Source organism: Pseudopipra pipra, chromosome 4, assembly GCF_036250125.1.
Source record: "Pseudopipra pipra isolate bDixPip1 chromosome 4, bDixPip1.hap1, whole genome shotgun sequence".
Classification (NCBI taxonomy): domain Eukaryota; kingdom Metazoa; phylum Chordata; class Aves; order Passeriformes; family Pipridae; genus Pseudopipra; species Pseudopipra pipra.
The window spans coordinates 49500481-49516501 of record NC_087552.1 but is presented as its reverse complement, the minus strand read 5'-3'; the positions used below and the strand labels follow the sequence as shown (position 1 = coordinate 49516501).

The window sequence follows — 16021 nt, the reverse complement described above, 5'->3', positions numbered from 1 at the left end:
TACATATTTGTGCTTTACAGTTATGCTGGCACCAAAAAAGGCTGAGAACTCCTTTCATAAAGCAAATCAGAAAGATTATCTAAAATGCACAATGTTACTTGATCATTTCTCTTTCAGACATATGAATCCCACATGTTTCACATAGGGATTTTATATGTCGCATGTTGAATTAGCTGAATATATTCTCATAAATATATTTTCAAAACTTGATACGACAAAAGGAATGAAGCAATTAAAAATATGTAGAAAAATAATTTATAATAAATGAAAAGTGGGCTTGTGTTTTTGTGGTGTATTTTTCAGAAAGGCATTTTCCAGAATATCACCAGGAAATGCTGGGTCATCAGAGTTTGATGTAAAGATCTGGAAACCATAGGTTATAAGGAAAATTTATGCACAGACTGGACTTGAAAAAAAAATACTGTATCAGTATATGTGCCTTGAACTCAATTCCTAAACTCTTCTATTATACAGTGGGCAAACACCAGCACCAGCCATCAGCTATAGATCTGAAGTGAAATAGGGATTTCTTGAACAACACGTTACTGTTCTCCCCATCTATTTGCTATATAGGAAGGTTAGATCATTCTAAGTGGCAGCAGTCAGCAGGTAAAAATCTAGTGCCTGGAGAGTATTTTGGGGAAGTACCATCCCTGTCCATCTGCTGTGGGTTACAGGGAGCTGATAAAGGCACTATATGGGGCTAAGTGAATAATTCCTGACTTGATACAGTATTTCTTCTGTTACTCTGGGGACAGTAACATATCTATACATTTTATATATATATATATATATATACACACACACACACCCCTTTATATAAAACCTTTCAAATGATTGTCTGCATTGAAATAATGTGAAAATGCAGTGTTCCATGACTTCCCTTGAAAAGAAGGATCTACAAAAACCTAAAAATTTTCATTAAAACCCTAAAATGCCTCACTCTCCTTTTCAAATCAAGTGGCAGAAAAATCCAGTCCATCTACCTGCTGCATTATGTTGATGATACTCAATTATGTCTGGAATGGAGTTAAAGAGATGTTTTTCTGCCAGGTAGTACTGCTTTGGTGATGTTACTGTTTCTTTTATATGATAGTGTCTTACTCCTGATGAGCCTTCCCTGGAAAAATAATAACAATAATATAAATTAATAATAATACATTGCCATTTGTTGTGACCTTTTTAAGAGGAGTGCATTGACTAGGAAAACGAAACTTTTTTGGGCCCACAGAGATGCCCGGTGTCACACACTTTCAGAACAGCTTGAATGTCAAACATCCCAAGCACTGGTGACTCGCCCTCATCTCAGTGCTCAAACCAAGTTGAAGATTAACCCAGAATAGGTTAATTTTCAGCCCAGCAAGCTCCCCAGTCCAGCTCACACACCTGACACAAACACAGGCTGGAAGGAGGGAAAAGACCAAATGGGGTGAGAGAGAAAAATTTCCTTCTCTGGGTAGGGGTTTAGGTCTCCTCTGGTTTAAACCAAATGTGGCCTAACCATGGAGTTGAGAATTTCATTTTAATCACCCATCTTTTCTATCACATCAGCCCTTGTTTCTTTATTGAGTTCTTTCCTGGGCTTTCCCCCATCCAATGGATTTAGATACAGATACAAATAGATTCGGGCAAGACAAGGTATGCAGAGCAGAACAGAAACTCACCCTCCAAATTTTGTATAAAGGGAAACTGTATACAGGCCAGGCTGACTGGAGTCTCTCACCACAAAACCACCTTCTTTATCCTGAAACACATGCACATTGACGGTTTTGTAAAACTGCTTTTAAGCTACATGACTTTTTTACTTGTTCTAGGATATGCACTTGCCAAAATAAGCCTCTGCTTTAACAAAAGAAGCTACTTGAAGCAAAACACACAGCTGATACTGCAAGGCTGCTGTGCTCACCTCATTTCTGAGGAGCTGTTCTGCCTTGCTTCTGTTCAGGTTTCGGCTGTACCACCTGCAACACAACATCAGTAAATAAAACTTCTCCAAGGTGCATGATTTACGTAAAAAGCTTCTAGCAAAGTATTATGAAGCTACAGATTCAGTAGTTTTATAATTAATGAAGATCAAGAATTCAACCTTTGACAATGTGTAAAAATCAGTGTCTATTACACTGTGCAGTTATCCCATACGAATGCCCTGAAACAAATCCAGAGAGATCCCACAGAAGCCAACAAAACTCAGGTAACTGATACACATTTTCAGAAAAAACATTTTTTAAACATTCACAGGCTGATGGCAGTTGCTGTGAACAGCAATCTGAGGGCAGGTTGGCAGCCCTGAGGAAGCAGCTGCCTGCACACTGGTCAAGCCACCTGTGGAGTTGGCTGCTAGACTGCTATGTCATTCAATAACTCCATGGTTGTGGGCTTCCAGGGAGAACCCACCTAGCAAAGAGGAGGCTGAAATTAAGTGTCACAGTTACACATCCCTGAGCTCTGTGCTGAATGGGCAGGTTAAAGCAGCCACAGAAGCACCAACATGTCAGTCAGTCACAGAGAACATTAAAAAAAGGAAAAACAGGCAGCTCGCAAATGGTGTGGTGCAACCGTTTTGAGCTATGCTGTCATGGTGGCAACCAAGCAGGGAAGTGGCACAGCAGCCTTTAATCAGATTCTGCCTGTTCCGGAGATAGTGGTTTCTTGCAGTTGGTAGATGACCTGGAGTAATGCTCCCTGGATTGCGCAGTGACTCAGAACTACGGCCCCAAGTTGGTAAAAGCACAAAGTGGTTGGACCAGATAAGGCAGCTCAGTTCCTTCCTTCCCTTTCTGCTAGCCCTGAAGCCCAGCCTAGAGCAGAGCAGAGGTCTTATCAAGAGCCTCTAAGATGAGAAAGCAACAAAGAATTCCCTCTAGTGAAGCTGAGGGCAAAATCCCAGACAAAATTTCACCTTCTGTCAAAACACAGGAGTAGGAGCCATATGTAGCTGAGAGTAGAGTTTTGGAGCTACTAATGTAGTTTTCTAAACTGGTTTTAATTATTATTTTCTTAGAGCTCCATTTTATCTACAAGTTATTAAATATGTTGTAAGTTCTCAGGCACAACAGTTTATGCTGTACTGATATTTGAATATCAAGAATAACAGGCTCGGATACTTTGGTGTTAAATTTTATCCAGACGTTCTTAAGTAAGTGTTCCATGATTAAATATTAATGGGGAAAAGCATTTTTTTTTAAAAGCTAGACATCTATAGCTGTTAAGTACATACACTGAGACTTAAAATGCACTGAATTACGTATTTTCTTGAAAATTCGAGCTGCCTTCCAAAATCTGTTATGTTTACTTTGAATGATTTCCACTGTTTTCTGCTCTACTATCTTACTGCCACAGACTTTGGATAGAGATGTCACTTTAATATTAAAACAACATTCAGCACAGTTATGATGGGTGAATTTCCTTTAAAGTTTTCCTTTGTCTACCAGAGAATTAGGAGGGCTTTCTTTGCTTTAACAGTGATAGCCTAAGTACTACATGCCTGATGGCCATCTCATTGACTTGATCTTACATTAAAAATCACAACATAATCAATGAGGAGAATCTCAAAAAAAATGCCTATTTCAATTGTTTAACCTCTAAGTTCTATCATATGTAAACAATTGCTTCCAAAATGTTAAAAATACATTGTCATTCTTGAAGCATGGGTTTGATTTTATGACATTCCAAATTTTAATGCAAATATTCACTTACTCATATTGATCAAGGTTGTTGGACTTCTTTTCTGTTACATAGTTGCTTGGAATATATCCTTGTTTTCTAAAAGATATATGATACATAATCTGAGTGAAAAAATGTAAAATTGCATGCCTACAAGACAGTGTTTCATTCTGCTAATTACCAGAGGTCTCTCAATACAATTTATATACTACTGACCCACCCACTCTACTACTGATTATGCAGGAACTAATTTTCCACAGCAGCATTTCCACATTCACTTTCAGCACCCTGGGAGAAGTGACATGGGAAGCAGAAGTGTCCAACAAAACCAGCAGAAAGGGTGAAGGAGAGTAACCCTCTGCTGCTCTGTCACATCTGCACTCAGAAGTCCCAATCAGTCACGGGAAATAAGTTTTGGAGCCTGCCACAGGCTGATAACTCATAATTACCTGTACCATAAGGCAACAGGAACCTGATACATATTGAAGCATGAAAACTTTCATCTTTAAAACCACAGGGAAAAATTTTAATTCAGGGAATGTAAAGTTGTAGTCATTACAATTGTAACTCTCAACTCATTCAAAGATTGCCTCTAAAGATACAGCTATTAAATAAAACTATGATGATTATTCAAGTCTGGAAGTCGGAGCCTGCTGAGCAGAGTGTTAACCGTATTGCTCCCTAATGAGATGCTCCTCAGGGAAGCGGGAGTACTGTACCAGTCTAGCAAGGTTTTACAGGATGGTTGGTGCCTTAATTGGGAAACCATGAAGTCAGATAGAAAACATAACTGGAAAAGCATCCAGTTCTGCAACCGTCTTTGCACACAGGCCCCAAAACCTATCGAGTACCGCACTTTTTAAAATTGGTTTCTGTGTGAGAATATATGGATGAGATTTCAGGGCTGGGGTCCAAAGTGCAGTTATTTGATGACATATAGTCAATATGAACTACTACAACACGGAAATAGCCTTATGAACTTTATAAAAAAAATAAGGAACTCGTGTTTACCCATATTTGTCTCTCGCCCTCCACCAATGAATGTCGTTCTTCTCAATCACTGTATATTCTTCACCTTTCTCTAATCTTAAATCATGATGTTCTGTAGGCTCAAAGTCATACATTGCTACCACTATCTCCTCCTCTTCATTGCCATTTTCTTCAACTGGAGGAACAGGTGGTGGAGGCCTTCGCTGAAAACAACACAACATTATTATCATCCCAATCTGCTCCATTTTTTCACCCCACCCACCTTTACCATCACACCAGTGCATCCTGGAGGCAAAAGCTGGGATATTCCTGAGTTGTCCCAGGGGGGAGCTGTGGTGGCCCAAGGAGGCAGCTGGATGCATGGCAGTAAATCACACAGGGGGGTGGTACCCATGGGGCTGGTTCGTGCTGCAGCTCCGCAGATGCCAGTAAAGGGCAAAGCTGGCTGGCATTTGCTTTTTGGCCACATCTTCCACCAGAAGTACAGACACAGCTAATAGATACAGCTAAATTTCAATGGGATTTTTTTCACCCTGTGACAGAGCATGATGCCCACTGATGTGTACAGAAAGAGACCTTTGCTCCAGGATATGGAAAGAATCTCAAGAAATTTAAGCACTGTTTCAAAAAGCAGCAATTATCTATTCAATATTTTAAAGACTCTACCTACCACACTTTTTTCTGGCATTGGAGAGGACAATCTCATTACATCTAGAAACAAAGCACAGAAGAGGATTTATGTCTATCCATTTAGCTATAAATTTAAAAATTAAGTAAAAGGTTTAAATTTCAGATAAGGTTTTAATACCTCAACAAGCCTCCAGGATGGCTTAGAAAAGCAAAGACAACTCCAATTAAGCAAGAGGAAAAATGATTAAATATTCTTGTAAAAACATCCTAAATGAGCCAGCAGGTTGCATTCACCACAGATTCAGCAAAGTCTGTGCCACACCACAGAATGCCACAGAGAGCCCTGAACTGCTCTTCTATGCCCCTGACCCCTGCTTTGCTAAACAAGGCATAACAATTGTATGTATTTTTTTATTACATCTCTCTGATCCAGAAGTATTTTTCTCCTGCACTGCTTTTTTTCAGCAAATACAAGGTTGAGCTGTATGTCATGCTTTACATTTTGCTGAATAAGAACAGCCATGAGCCACTGTTTATTCTTTAGTCTTTTACTGCAACTAAATCCACAGGTCCCCACCCACTACCATTTAAGGCACTGACATAAGAAATCATTGAGTGCCACTGATTTAAATGGGAGATAAGCAATGGCTCCATTTCTTTTCCTACTATGGAATTTTCCTTAAACCAAGGACAAAATAATAACTATATCCTTTGTAGGACAATATTGCAGTGCTACAGCAGTGCATGCAGGAGCATCCACTGTTGAATAAGCAGAATCTGCAATTTGGATGCTGGAAGATGCACATGCCTACAGAAGTCACAGCTCATCCCAGTTAATACTGGGACATTTACAAATCTCTGAGAAAATTCAGTCCTGTGTCTGTAAAAACATTAAACCTTCTTGTACTGTTTTTAGCCTGGTGTAGTAATGCTGAATGTAATACAGGTATTATTCTTTCACATGGGTTAATAGAGGTTTTAATAAATAACTGAAGAGCTGACAAGATTTCTGGTTGAATCTTTTCTACCATCAGGTTTTATCCTCAGTCTGAGACAAACACTTGGTCAAATAAGTTTGAAATGGGAGAAACAAATCAAGTGAAATGCAACCTCAATGATTCCTTTCAACTTTCTGTAAACATTTTTTTTTTGGCAAGGACATTTTGCTGGTCTTTCTATTTTATACAAAATACTTGGAAAGGAAACAAACATTTTGACTTACTTTATGCACAGTATCAATGATTGAATCTGCTCTATAAATTTGACTAATATCCAGGTCATTCAGGGGTGATGACAGTATCATATAAAAAAGCAGAAAAATATGCCAGAGCAACTTCATATGAAGACACATGTACTTACTGTTTTCAAAAAGATTGTATTTTTCACAGCCAGGAGCTAATTTTTCTGTCTGTCTGCAGCACTGATAAATTCCCTCTGTCCAGAATTTAGGATGATATTTTACCATTATATTGCTGTTGTTCTTTATTTCTACAAGAAGAAAAAGAACATACAATGAAAGACACCAAAAAAAAAAGTTTACAAGAGGGTAATTTTTAATACGTATTACAATATCTTTGCCCTTACTTTAGCATTGCTTCTCTTAAGCGCTTTCTTGCAAGTTTATATGGAGGTGATACAACAATCATAGAGGATATTTTTAGGGTAATAACATAACTTTACTCCAGAATGGAGTGCTGTACTCCCCACCTACAACAGCCATACCACAGCAGGGTTTTGGTGCACCCATGAAAAGAGACCCAGGTGCCCATCTGCACCATACGAATCATTCAGGCAGCAGTGAAGGCTCTGGGAGCTCTGTCTGGTCCTTTATTACTGCTGCAAGAGCCTCAAATTCCTCTACAAACAGTGTTCTGGAGGGAAATATAGCTGACATTTATCTCTAGTCCATGGCACAATTCCTGAGTTTGGTTTGAAAGGCTCCTTACCCCCATGCTATGGCTTGCTGAGTTTCAGAAGTCACTCCTTGACCTGTGATCCCCAGCCCAGAAATCATTTCTTATCATTTTACAGACCATCTGTAATTAATGTGAGCATCTGATGGTGAAAGAGAGCATTAAGAGGCTCATGAAAATAAAGCTTTACTCACTGTGATAGAACTTATCAGATCACATCATTTTACATGGCCCTCAATCTTATCTAGCTGCATCCAAACAAAACTTTTGAGTGATGCCATTAACTAGCTTGGACAAACTTTTTGATGATTTACTCATTGTGCAAAACCAGAGAGTCAAATTCTGATTGCAGCTGGACTTCACAAAATCAAATCAGTCTGGATGTTTGATACTCCCAGTGCCTGTTATCACACTCTGTGTATGCAAGCGATGAGCTGGCCTAGTAAGAAATTATAATTGGTGGATATAAGCAACAGAAGCTCTAACATTTTATTTTTATAATTTGCTGGGAGTTGATGCTGGCCAGAAGCTAAGCATCCATACAGTCACTTGCCCACTCCCCCAACCCAGCAGGGTGGGGAAAGAATAAAAAGAGCAAGAGATGTGGCTTGAGATAAAGACAGTTTAATAACTGGAAGAAAGAAAAACCCCAAAAGGCAATCACTCACCATCTCCCACAAGCAGACCAATGCCCAGCCAGTCTCTGAGCAATGGCCAATATGGAAGCAAAAACACCCAATCCCTTCCTCTACCCCAGCTTTTGTTGCTGAGGACAATTTTATATGGCCTGGAATATCCCTTCCGTCAGCCCAGTTCTGCTGTCCTGGCTGTGTCACCTCCCAGCCTCTTGCCCACCCCCAGCCTACTCACTGTGGGGACAGAGAAGGAAAAAGGCTGTGCAAGCACTGCTCAGCAGCAACTACAACATGGTATGTTTTCAACACTGTTTTGGCCACAAATCCAAAACACGGCACCAAGTTAACTCCAACACATCCAGACAGCTAAAGCAAAGGCATCTGCCTATGTCAGATGTTAAGTATAAGCAATTCCCATTACCTTCTTTCAGGTTCTTCACCCACTGATCCCGGCTTTGTGCGCTCGGTGCAAAAATATAAAGCGTATTAGCGTCATATACAACCTGAAGGGAGGAAAGAAATAATCAAAATACATTTACCTTGTAGTATTAACTTATTTTTGCCTCAGGAAACAGAGGAAACAGAATAAGACTAATGACTGTTGTATTTAGCAAGATTAGTGTATTGAGGCACAAAATGCAGAAACTGGGAAAGGTTATTAAGGTTTATTATTCATATATGATGCTTCCAGGAGAATAAGGAAGGATTTTGTAATGGTATCTATCTTGACAGCATTCCATAAAATGCTTCACGCTTTGCTTTGTTCATTCTTCACCATGTGTTTTCTAAAAACAGCTCAATTCAATCATTATAGCTATTTAATAATCAGACATCCTTTATCCAGCCATTTCACAACTCCCTGCAATTCTGTACTGCCTGGGGTGACTCTTCCTTTTTTTTATTTCACTGCTTGTATTGCTCTGGAAGAAAGGGATCAGTCCCCTCTCCAGCAGTGGAATTCATCCTCACTCCAACTATTCCTTCTACAGTAAAGAGGCACAGTATCCAACCCACCTTAGTTTTCTTTTTGCCCTCTAAGCAATTTGTTTTCTGTGTTTATTTCCATTCAATTCACAATGAAAATAAAAGCAACAAGTTTTATCTTGATTTTCTTATTTCTATATAATTTAATGGTAATTAAAGTTAATTTAATGTGGAAGACTGAAGACAGAAAATGGGCTGCCAGCTTACTTGTTTTGGAGGATGACCAGGACTTTCCAGTCAAAACTCAAGGAGAAAGGATGGGGAAAAGAAAAAGACCAAGTGTATGAGGCACAACTCCCAAGGGAGGGGACTGCAGGGGGAGCAGAGCTTGCTGGGGATGGGTTTTAACCACTGATCCTGAACTACCTCCCACCAGTCCCAAAGAGCCAGAAAATAGGCTCAGTATTTAGGAGTGACAGCAGTTTTAAGGGAAGTTACATCCAAATGACTTGGCGCTGTTGAAAAGAGCACTGTAATTTATATATTTTATATAAAAGAAACATACCTGAAATGGATATTTATTTTGACAGGGAATAATACCATCACTTTTTACAACTTCTACACATTTAATCCTTGAAATATCCACAGATCCTTTTCTGTACTTTTTCTAGAAGAGAAAAACAAAAAATATTAGTAAAAAAATAACCAATTATTTAATTTCCTTTTCAGCAGAGACTTCTTGCTTTCTTTTCCATTTAAAAATTGATATTGTTTTAGCTGCAGAAGTCATTTGAAAAATATCTCTATAGAGGATATAAATATCTATGCTTGTGAAAGTGCAGAGTACAGTAAAATTGCTTAGTGAAAAATACCACTTCTTCATATAGAAAGTTTCCAATCAGTTGTAATCATAGGCTTAATCTACTCTTCTTTACAAAAAATAACTTGAGTACAGAAGAAGGAAGAGCTTCCCTTTGGCTGATTTTAAATTATGATTAAAACTGGTGAAGGAAATAGGTGCCAATGCATCATCTCATCTGGTCACTGACTCTGTTGCTGAAGTGCTACCACCATTTGGTGGCTACTGCTATGTTTCACCAAGTTTCCAGAGAAACTGGGATGCTAAACAGGCAATACAAGTCCCTGATGAGGCAGGAAGCAGAAGACAGACATGTCTGGGCCAAGCTGGGGTCTGTATTGAAGGAACTTCTTCGACCAAGGCTAGCAGAAGCCCGGAGAAGCAAAGCAAAGACATCCCTTTCTACATTTTTATGATTTAAGATGGCTCAGTCTGCTTCACCACAAGATGTTGAATTAAGCCACCTCAAAGTTGACTCACAACTCAATGCAGCAAATTAGGCCTAACATCAGAGAAGATTATTCTTTTTTTGCATATTTTATAGATTTTCAAAAAAAGCTTACATATGTGAAATTAAATACAAATCTACTGCTCCAGACATGCTTCGGATTACATCAGAAGCAACACTTATTATTAATGGCCACCAGCCTTCAAATTGCCAAGAGTGAAGCTCTGTTTTACCTCAGCATTACTCACTAAAAACTATGAGGCACTGGAGCAGGAAAGGATGACTCAAGAAAAGTGCTAGAGAGACCACTGCAATTCCTCTCTCCTCCCTACTTAAATGATTTCCCTTTGTAATAGGACACCTAGCATGCCATCACTATGTCACATTTATTCTACCAGCCAAATGCCTTGCTCTAGACCCAGGCAAGCAGCAGACATGAAATGCAGAATTAAGGGAGAGCTCAAGCCCTGAACCAGTTGGGAAGCAGAGGTGCAGGCATGAACCTGCCCTGAGTAATCCACCCAAACCACTCTTTCCAACAAGTGACTTCTGCTACAGAGGCAGAATTAGTACAATTAGTACAATGGCTAACCATTTGCCAATGCCAAATTCTAGGAGGCAGAAGGACATTTTTAAAGTGGTGTTCTTTGGAAGGTGGAAGATTGCTAACATAGTAGAAAAAGGTTAGATGCACTGTAGAAACAGTAGTATTTCACCAGAACATTCGTATATGCTGTCTCCACCTCTTTTCCGAAGATAGATATACACCTCTAGAGGGAGGCCTATAGAAGCAAATATGGTTAGAACAGTAATAAAGGTATAAAAATACTATATCCCAATAAGGATAACAAATAGGTAAAATATGTGCTCCAAGGTCGCACTAAAGGTTGGAGTTTTGTTGTGGTTTTTTTTTAATGTACCTGCTTGCTGAAAATAACAAAAGGGAAGTGACTATATAGAAACTACTATACAAAGCTGGACAAAATGCAAAATGCCATACATATTTGCCTATACTTCAAAAAATTGATTTACAGTTTTAGAAGCCCTGCTCCTTGCTCACAATGGGAATGGCCAGTCCAGGCATTAAGTCTTGGTTCCATGCAATCCAAACAGAATAAGTTATTTCTATTTTTTTAAAACATATAAAACAGCAATATTAAGAAATCATAACACTAGACGTATGTTTTCAGATATGGAACAAACATATCATTACACAATTCCTTAAAAGAAATAATCTAAGAATACAGGAAGACAAGAAAAATCTAAGTGTTAAATAAGTGTACAGTCACACAGCTGATCCTCCGTACACTTAGGATTACTCCTCTGCTAATTACAGCAACTTTACACCTTAAGAAGCCCATACCCTCACTATCAGATAAAAATATTTCTTCCTCTTTGCTGATGAAGATATTGTGCTGCTTACCTTCACAAAAGTGTGTTTGTGGGGGGGTGTTAATACACAAAGAACATTACATTTCCAAAAAAAAAAACCTCAATGAAAACATGCAGAAGTTAGCCCAGCTGTCAAGATATCAAGATTTGTCTCCCCCATGCCGTCTCTTTCTCTCTTTCGTTGCTGTTCATATTATTTCTTTCTCCCGTGCTTACCCCCATGTAGGAAATCCTGAGGTCACCAGCATGTGACCCATGGAACTTGAGCTCTCAGAGCTATAGCAGGTCACAGCTTTACTGACATCTCCTTTTATGGAGCTGCTCTACAACTTTACAAAACCTCGAAAAGCCTGGCTAAGTCAACACTGCCCACAAACAGCTTCTGTGGCAGAATATTTGGCTCCAGAGCCAAATGTGAGGGTATTTTCATTTTTGGTTTTTGGTTGGGTTTGTTTTGTTGTTTTGGGGGGGAGAGGTTGGGCTTTGGGGGTTTTTTGTTTGGTTTTTTAATAGTATTGCCATTTAGCAATAAGAAGCACTGACTGTATACTGCTGCAGTTCACTCTTGAGGCAAGCAATTCCTCATTATGCAAATATAATGACTGTAGCTAGGTGTTAGATGGCCACATTTTCCATTCCCATATTTTCCAGTGTGTCAGAGGTGTTAAAGAACGCTGTGTCTCCTTTCAATTAATTTTTAAATATTATTTTAAGAGAAGCTAGTATCAAATATTTTTATTTACCTTTCCAAAATGGCCAGAATTGATACAAAAAGCGAGAGGTGACTACTATTCTGATCTCGACCTGATCCAATATCTGACTCCTGAGAAGAATTTAAAGGGGGAAAAAAACAATCAAACAAAAAAAAACCCACAAAAACACCTGTCTTGCAAATTAAGAAACTGAGAATCCGTTACCATCATCTGGCTGCTCAGCAGATGTCAGCCACCAGCACTGGAGAGACTGAAAAGCACAAAAATTAATTATCCATCATAGAACTGATGCAACTTCCTAACCATGACTATAATGCATTTTCTATAATTTACTCTTCTCCTGCAACCAAGAGGCAGTCAGTCAAATGTACACAACTGCAGTTATGATACATTGCTGCAACCACACAAGAGTAATGGACACAATAAATCAGCCAGGTCTCCATCCATATCAGGCCTTAAATAACCTACAACTTTCCAGCTGTCAAAGTAACCAGCACATCTCTTTAGATTCTTTCAAAAAAATCTTCTCGTCTTGGTTTTCTCTAAGTCCTCACAGAGCTCTGAGTCTGCCCAGCCTAGTTGTAGCATTTCTGGCCTGTTTTTTCCCCTCTCAGGGCCACTGCTCCTTCTGCTGGGTAAGTGACATCTTGCATTCAGCCACCCCCCTAACACAGCCTTCATGCTGTCTAACACTAGACTTGGACAACCCAAGCCAAAGAGAGAGGATACCCAAGTTCACAGGCATCAACAGGTGAGTGACCAGAACACAAGAGAGGACCCAAGAGGTCACCTAGTCAAGGCACCAGCTGCTTTATCTACTTTCTCAAGGTTCAGATGATGGACTCCACAACTACAGAGCTAAGAGGTTTTTATATGTCTTTGGAGATTCTTGTCCATCACCACTCTGTGCTTCCAACAATTGCTGCTCCACCAACCAACCCTTCAACCAACTCTTCACCACTGGCTTTTGGGAACTTTATCCTTTCCACTGTTCCTATTCTTGAATCTCACACGTAGGTCCAAATCTTCCTTGAAACTTACTGCCCTAAACCAGATGCAGCACTGCAGCTAATGCCTTACATCTGATTATAAGGATCACAGAATGGTTTAGGTTGGAAGGGACCTTGAAGATCATCTAGTTCCAACCCTCCTGCTATGGGCAGAGACACCTTACACTAGACCAGGTAGCTCAGGGTCCTATCCAACCTGGCCTTGAACACCTTCAGAGATGGAACATCTACAACTTCCCTGGGTAACTTGTTCCAGTGTCTCATCACCCTCACAGTAAAGAATTTTTTCCTAATATCTAATCTAAACCTACTCTCTTTTAATTTGAACCCATTCCCTCTTGTCCTGTCACTTACATGCTCTTGTAAATAGCCTTGCCCTCATCTTTCCTGTAAGTTCCCTTCATGTACTGAAGGCTGCAATTAGGTCACCCCAAAGCCTTCTCTTTTCCAAGCTCAGCAATCCCAATTCTCTCAGCCTTTCCTCATAGGACAAGAGCTCCATCCCTCTTATCAACTTTGTGGCTGTCCTCTGGACTCACTCCAATAGGTCCTGTCTTTCTTGTTTTGGGGACTCCAGAGGTGGATGCAGCTCTCCAGGTGGGGTCTCACCAGAGTAAAGTAGCAGGGCAGAGTCACCTCCTTGATCTGCTTTTGATGTAGCCCAGAAAACAGCTGGCTTTCTGGGCTGCAAGTGCACATTGCCAGCTCGTGTCCAGCCTCTCATCCACCAGCACCCCTGAGCCCTTCTCGGCAGGGCTCTCAATCTGTTCATTCCCCAGCCTGTATTGGTACTGGGGGTTGTACTTGTTCTTGTAAAACTGCATGAGATTCCCATGTGCCCACTTCTCAAACTTGTCCAGGTCCCCCTGGATGGCATGATGTGTGTCAACAGCACTACTCAGCTTGGTGTCATGTGCAAATTTGCTGAAGGTGCACTCAATTCCTCTGTCTATGTCATTAATGAAGATATTAAATAACACTGGTCCCTTTTGCACTTGTCCACATTGAATCACATTCTATAAAACAAAAAAAGCAAACAACCAAACCCACCACACACCTAATCCCAACATACCACTTGGATTTCTAGACTTGTTTTTTAAAATGTTTCTTCAAGTTTTATGTCACCTGAGAACTCAGCAAGCTTCTATTCCAACAAAATCACTAGAGAAAATACTGCAATGCAGAACAGGACACCCCATTCAAGACAAGCTTTCAATCTGAAAACAAGACACCAATGCTTATTCAACACTGTACCAGCTTCCCATGTGCTCTGCAATCAGATTTACATTAGGTTTTTATAGGTAATTTCTAATGTGAAGTACATGTGAAAATGTGTCATACATCACTGTCAAAAAACCCTTATTGGAATGAAAACACAGGATATCTGCTTCTTCTCTGCTACCCACAAGACTTGTTACCACATGGCAGAAAGAGCAGAAATGTCTGAGATTATTTTTTGTTTCTTCATTGGTTGATATGCAATTTTTGTATCTTCCAGGTAATTTCAACAAGCCTAGTCTTTCTTGCACTTTTCTTTAAATTATCTTCATAGATTACAGTTTCTCAGCTTCTCCTTTGCACTCTTTTAAAACTACGTCTTCTCTACCCTTCTCTCATTTATCTTCCAGCACTTCCTTCTTAACCCCTTAAAGACTGATCCACTCTAGTCATAAGGTAAATATCCATGTCTTGTCTGTGTCTCAACAACTACAACCTATGTTTTCAATTTCGCCTATGTCTGATTTTTCTGACCTTTCTTTTGTTGGATGTTATGGAGAACAGGGAGTCATTAGTACAACATAACCAATTTCTTTACAACTTAAGTTTCTTTATGAATTGCTCTTTACAAGTGAGTATTCCCATGCATCTGTTAAGCTGCCCCCACATGAATAGCTTTAAGTTATTTCTCTGACTTGAACAGTTTTCACTTGCCCCTGCTTAAAATTTCCAGTAAGTACAGCTAAGGACTTCAGTGTGATTCATGTGGAAGTGTATATCCACTTCTGTTTCCTAGGTGGGAAACAGCAGCCAACTCACAATCCTCTTCCAGGACTAGACAGAAAAAATTTATTGTGCAAACTTGCAAGCTCTATCTTTCTCTCCTTAAGAAAGCTCTATCGTTATGACCTGTGACTTGGAACAAAAAAAGCTCTGTCAATGTACTCATTTCAGAAAAAATCTTACATTAAAAAAAAGAGTAAGTGATCAGAAGCATTTTAATGTGCTTTCATTTATATAAAATAATTAAATCACCAACGCAATGACTAATGAAATCACCTAAATCAGGGTGAGTTAAAAATAATAAAGGATAAGCACTATAGGAATAAACAACAGTAGAATGTATCAATATTCTGTTAAAAAAAAAAAGTAAGTAGCACAGCTTTTTGGAACTCTCTAATGTTGTTATGCTCCATAGGAAGTATTTGCGCAAGAGCAGCGTGGCAATGAAATTACACAATTTTACCCTGAAACCTGCAGCTTTACAGTGGGCCCCAGAGCTTTTATTTTTCCTTCCTTAAAATATCGCCACAGTAATTTCAATAGGTTCTGTCTCCGCTCTATTCAAATTACAAGAACCAAACACAACTCTTAGAGAAGAACCTTTTTTCCTTAGGAAGAGACTATCAAAATGAGCAACTCCCAAGAATGTTCAAGTTTTTATTCTGCCTTTTTCATTTAAAACCTGGTTGGTTTTTGTTAGTTGTAACAGTTCTGCTGTTTATACAAAAAAGTTTTCACACAAGTCTGATCCTGATGGCAAATACCACTACTTCCAGTGAAGACAAGAGCATTCTGCACCTCCCAAGATCAGCTCATCAGAAAGCCGCCTTCTACTTGACTGCA

The 16021-nt window shown here is 39.4% G+C and overlaps 1 protein-coding gene across 7 annotated transcripts in view; it reads right to left on the bottom strand.

Moving 5' to 3' along the window:
- The window catches only part of TEC (tec protein tyrosine kinase), a 45754-nt gene that overhangs the window by 8235 nt on the left and 21498 nt on the right, over positions 1–16021 (bottom strand). For 6 of the 7 annotated variants that reach the window (XM_064652877.1, XM_064652880.1, XM_064652881.1 and 3 more), the window contains 9 exons: positions 9321–9422; positions 8253–8334; positions 6643–6771; positions 5324–5364; positions 4675–4856; positions 3697–3762; positions 1907–1961; positions 1665–1744; positions 987–1120 (listed from right to left, as the gene is read on the bottom strand). In XM_064652877.1, coding sequence (XP_064508947.1) covers positions 987–1120; positions 1665–1744; positions 1907–1961; positions 3697–3762; positions 4675–4856; positions 5324–5364; positions 6643–6771; positions 8253–8334; positions 9321–9422 — 871 coding nt within the window. Of the gene's footprint in view, positions 1–986; positions 1121–1664; positions 1745–1906; positions 1962–3696; positions 3763–4674; positions 4857–5323; positions 5365–6642; positions 6772–7390; positions 7580–8252; positions 8335–9320; positions 9423–16021 lie in introns of those variants that run through there. The other variant, XM_064652883.1, reaches the window with a different exon arrangement.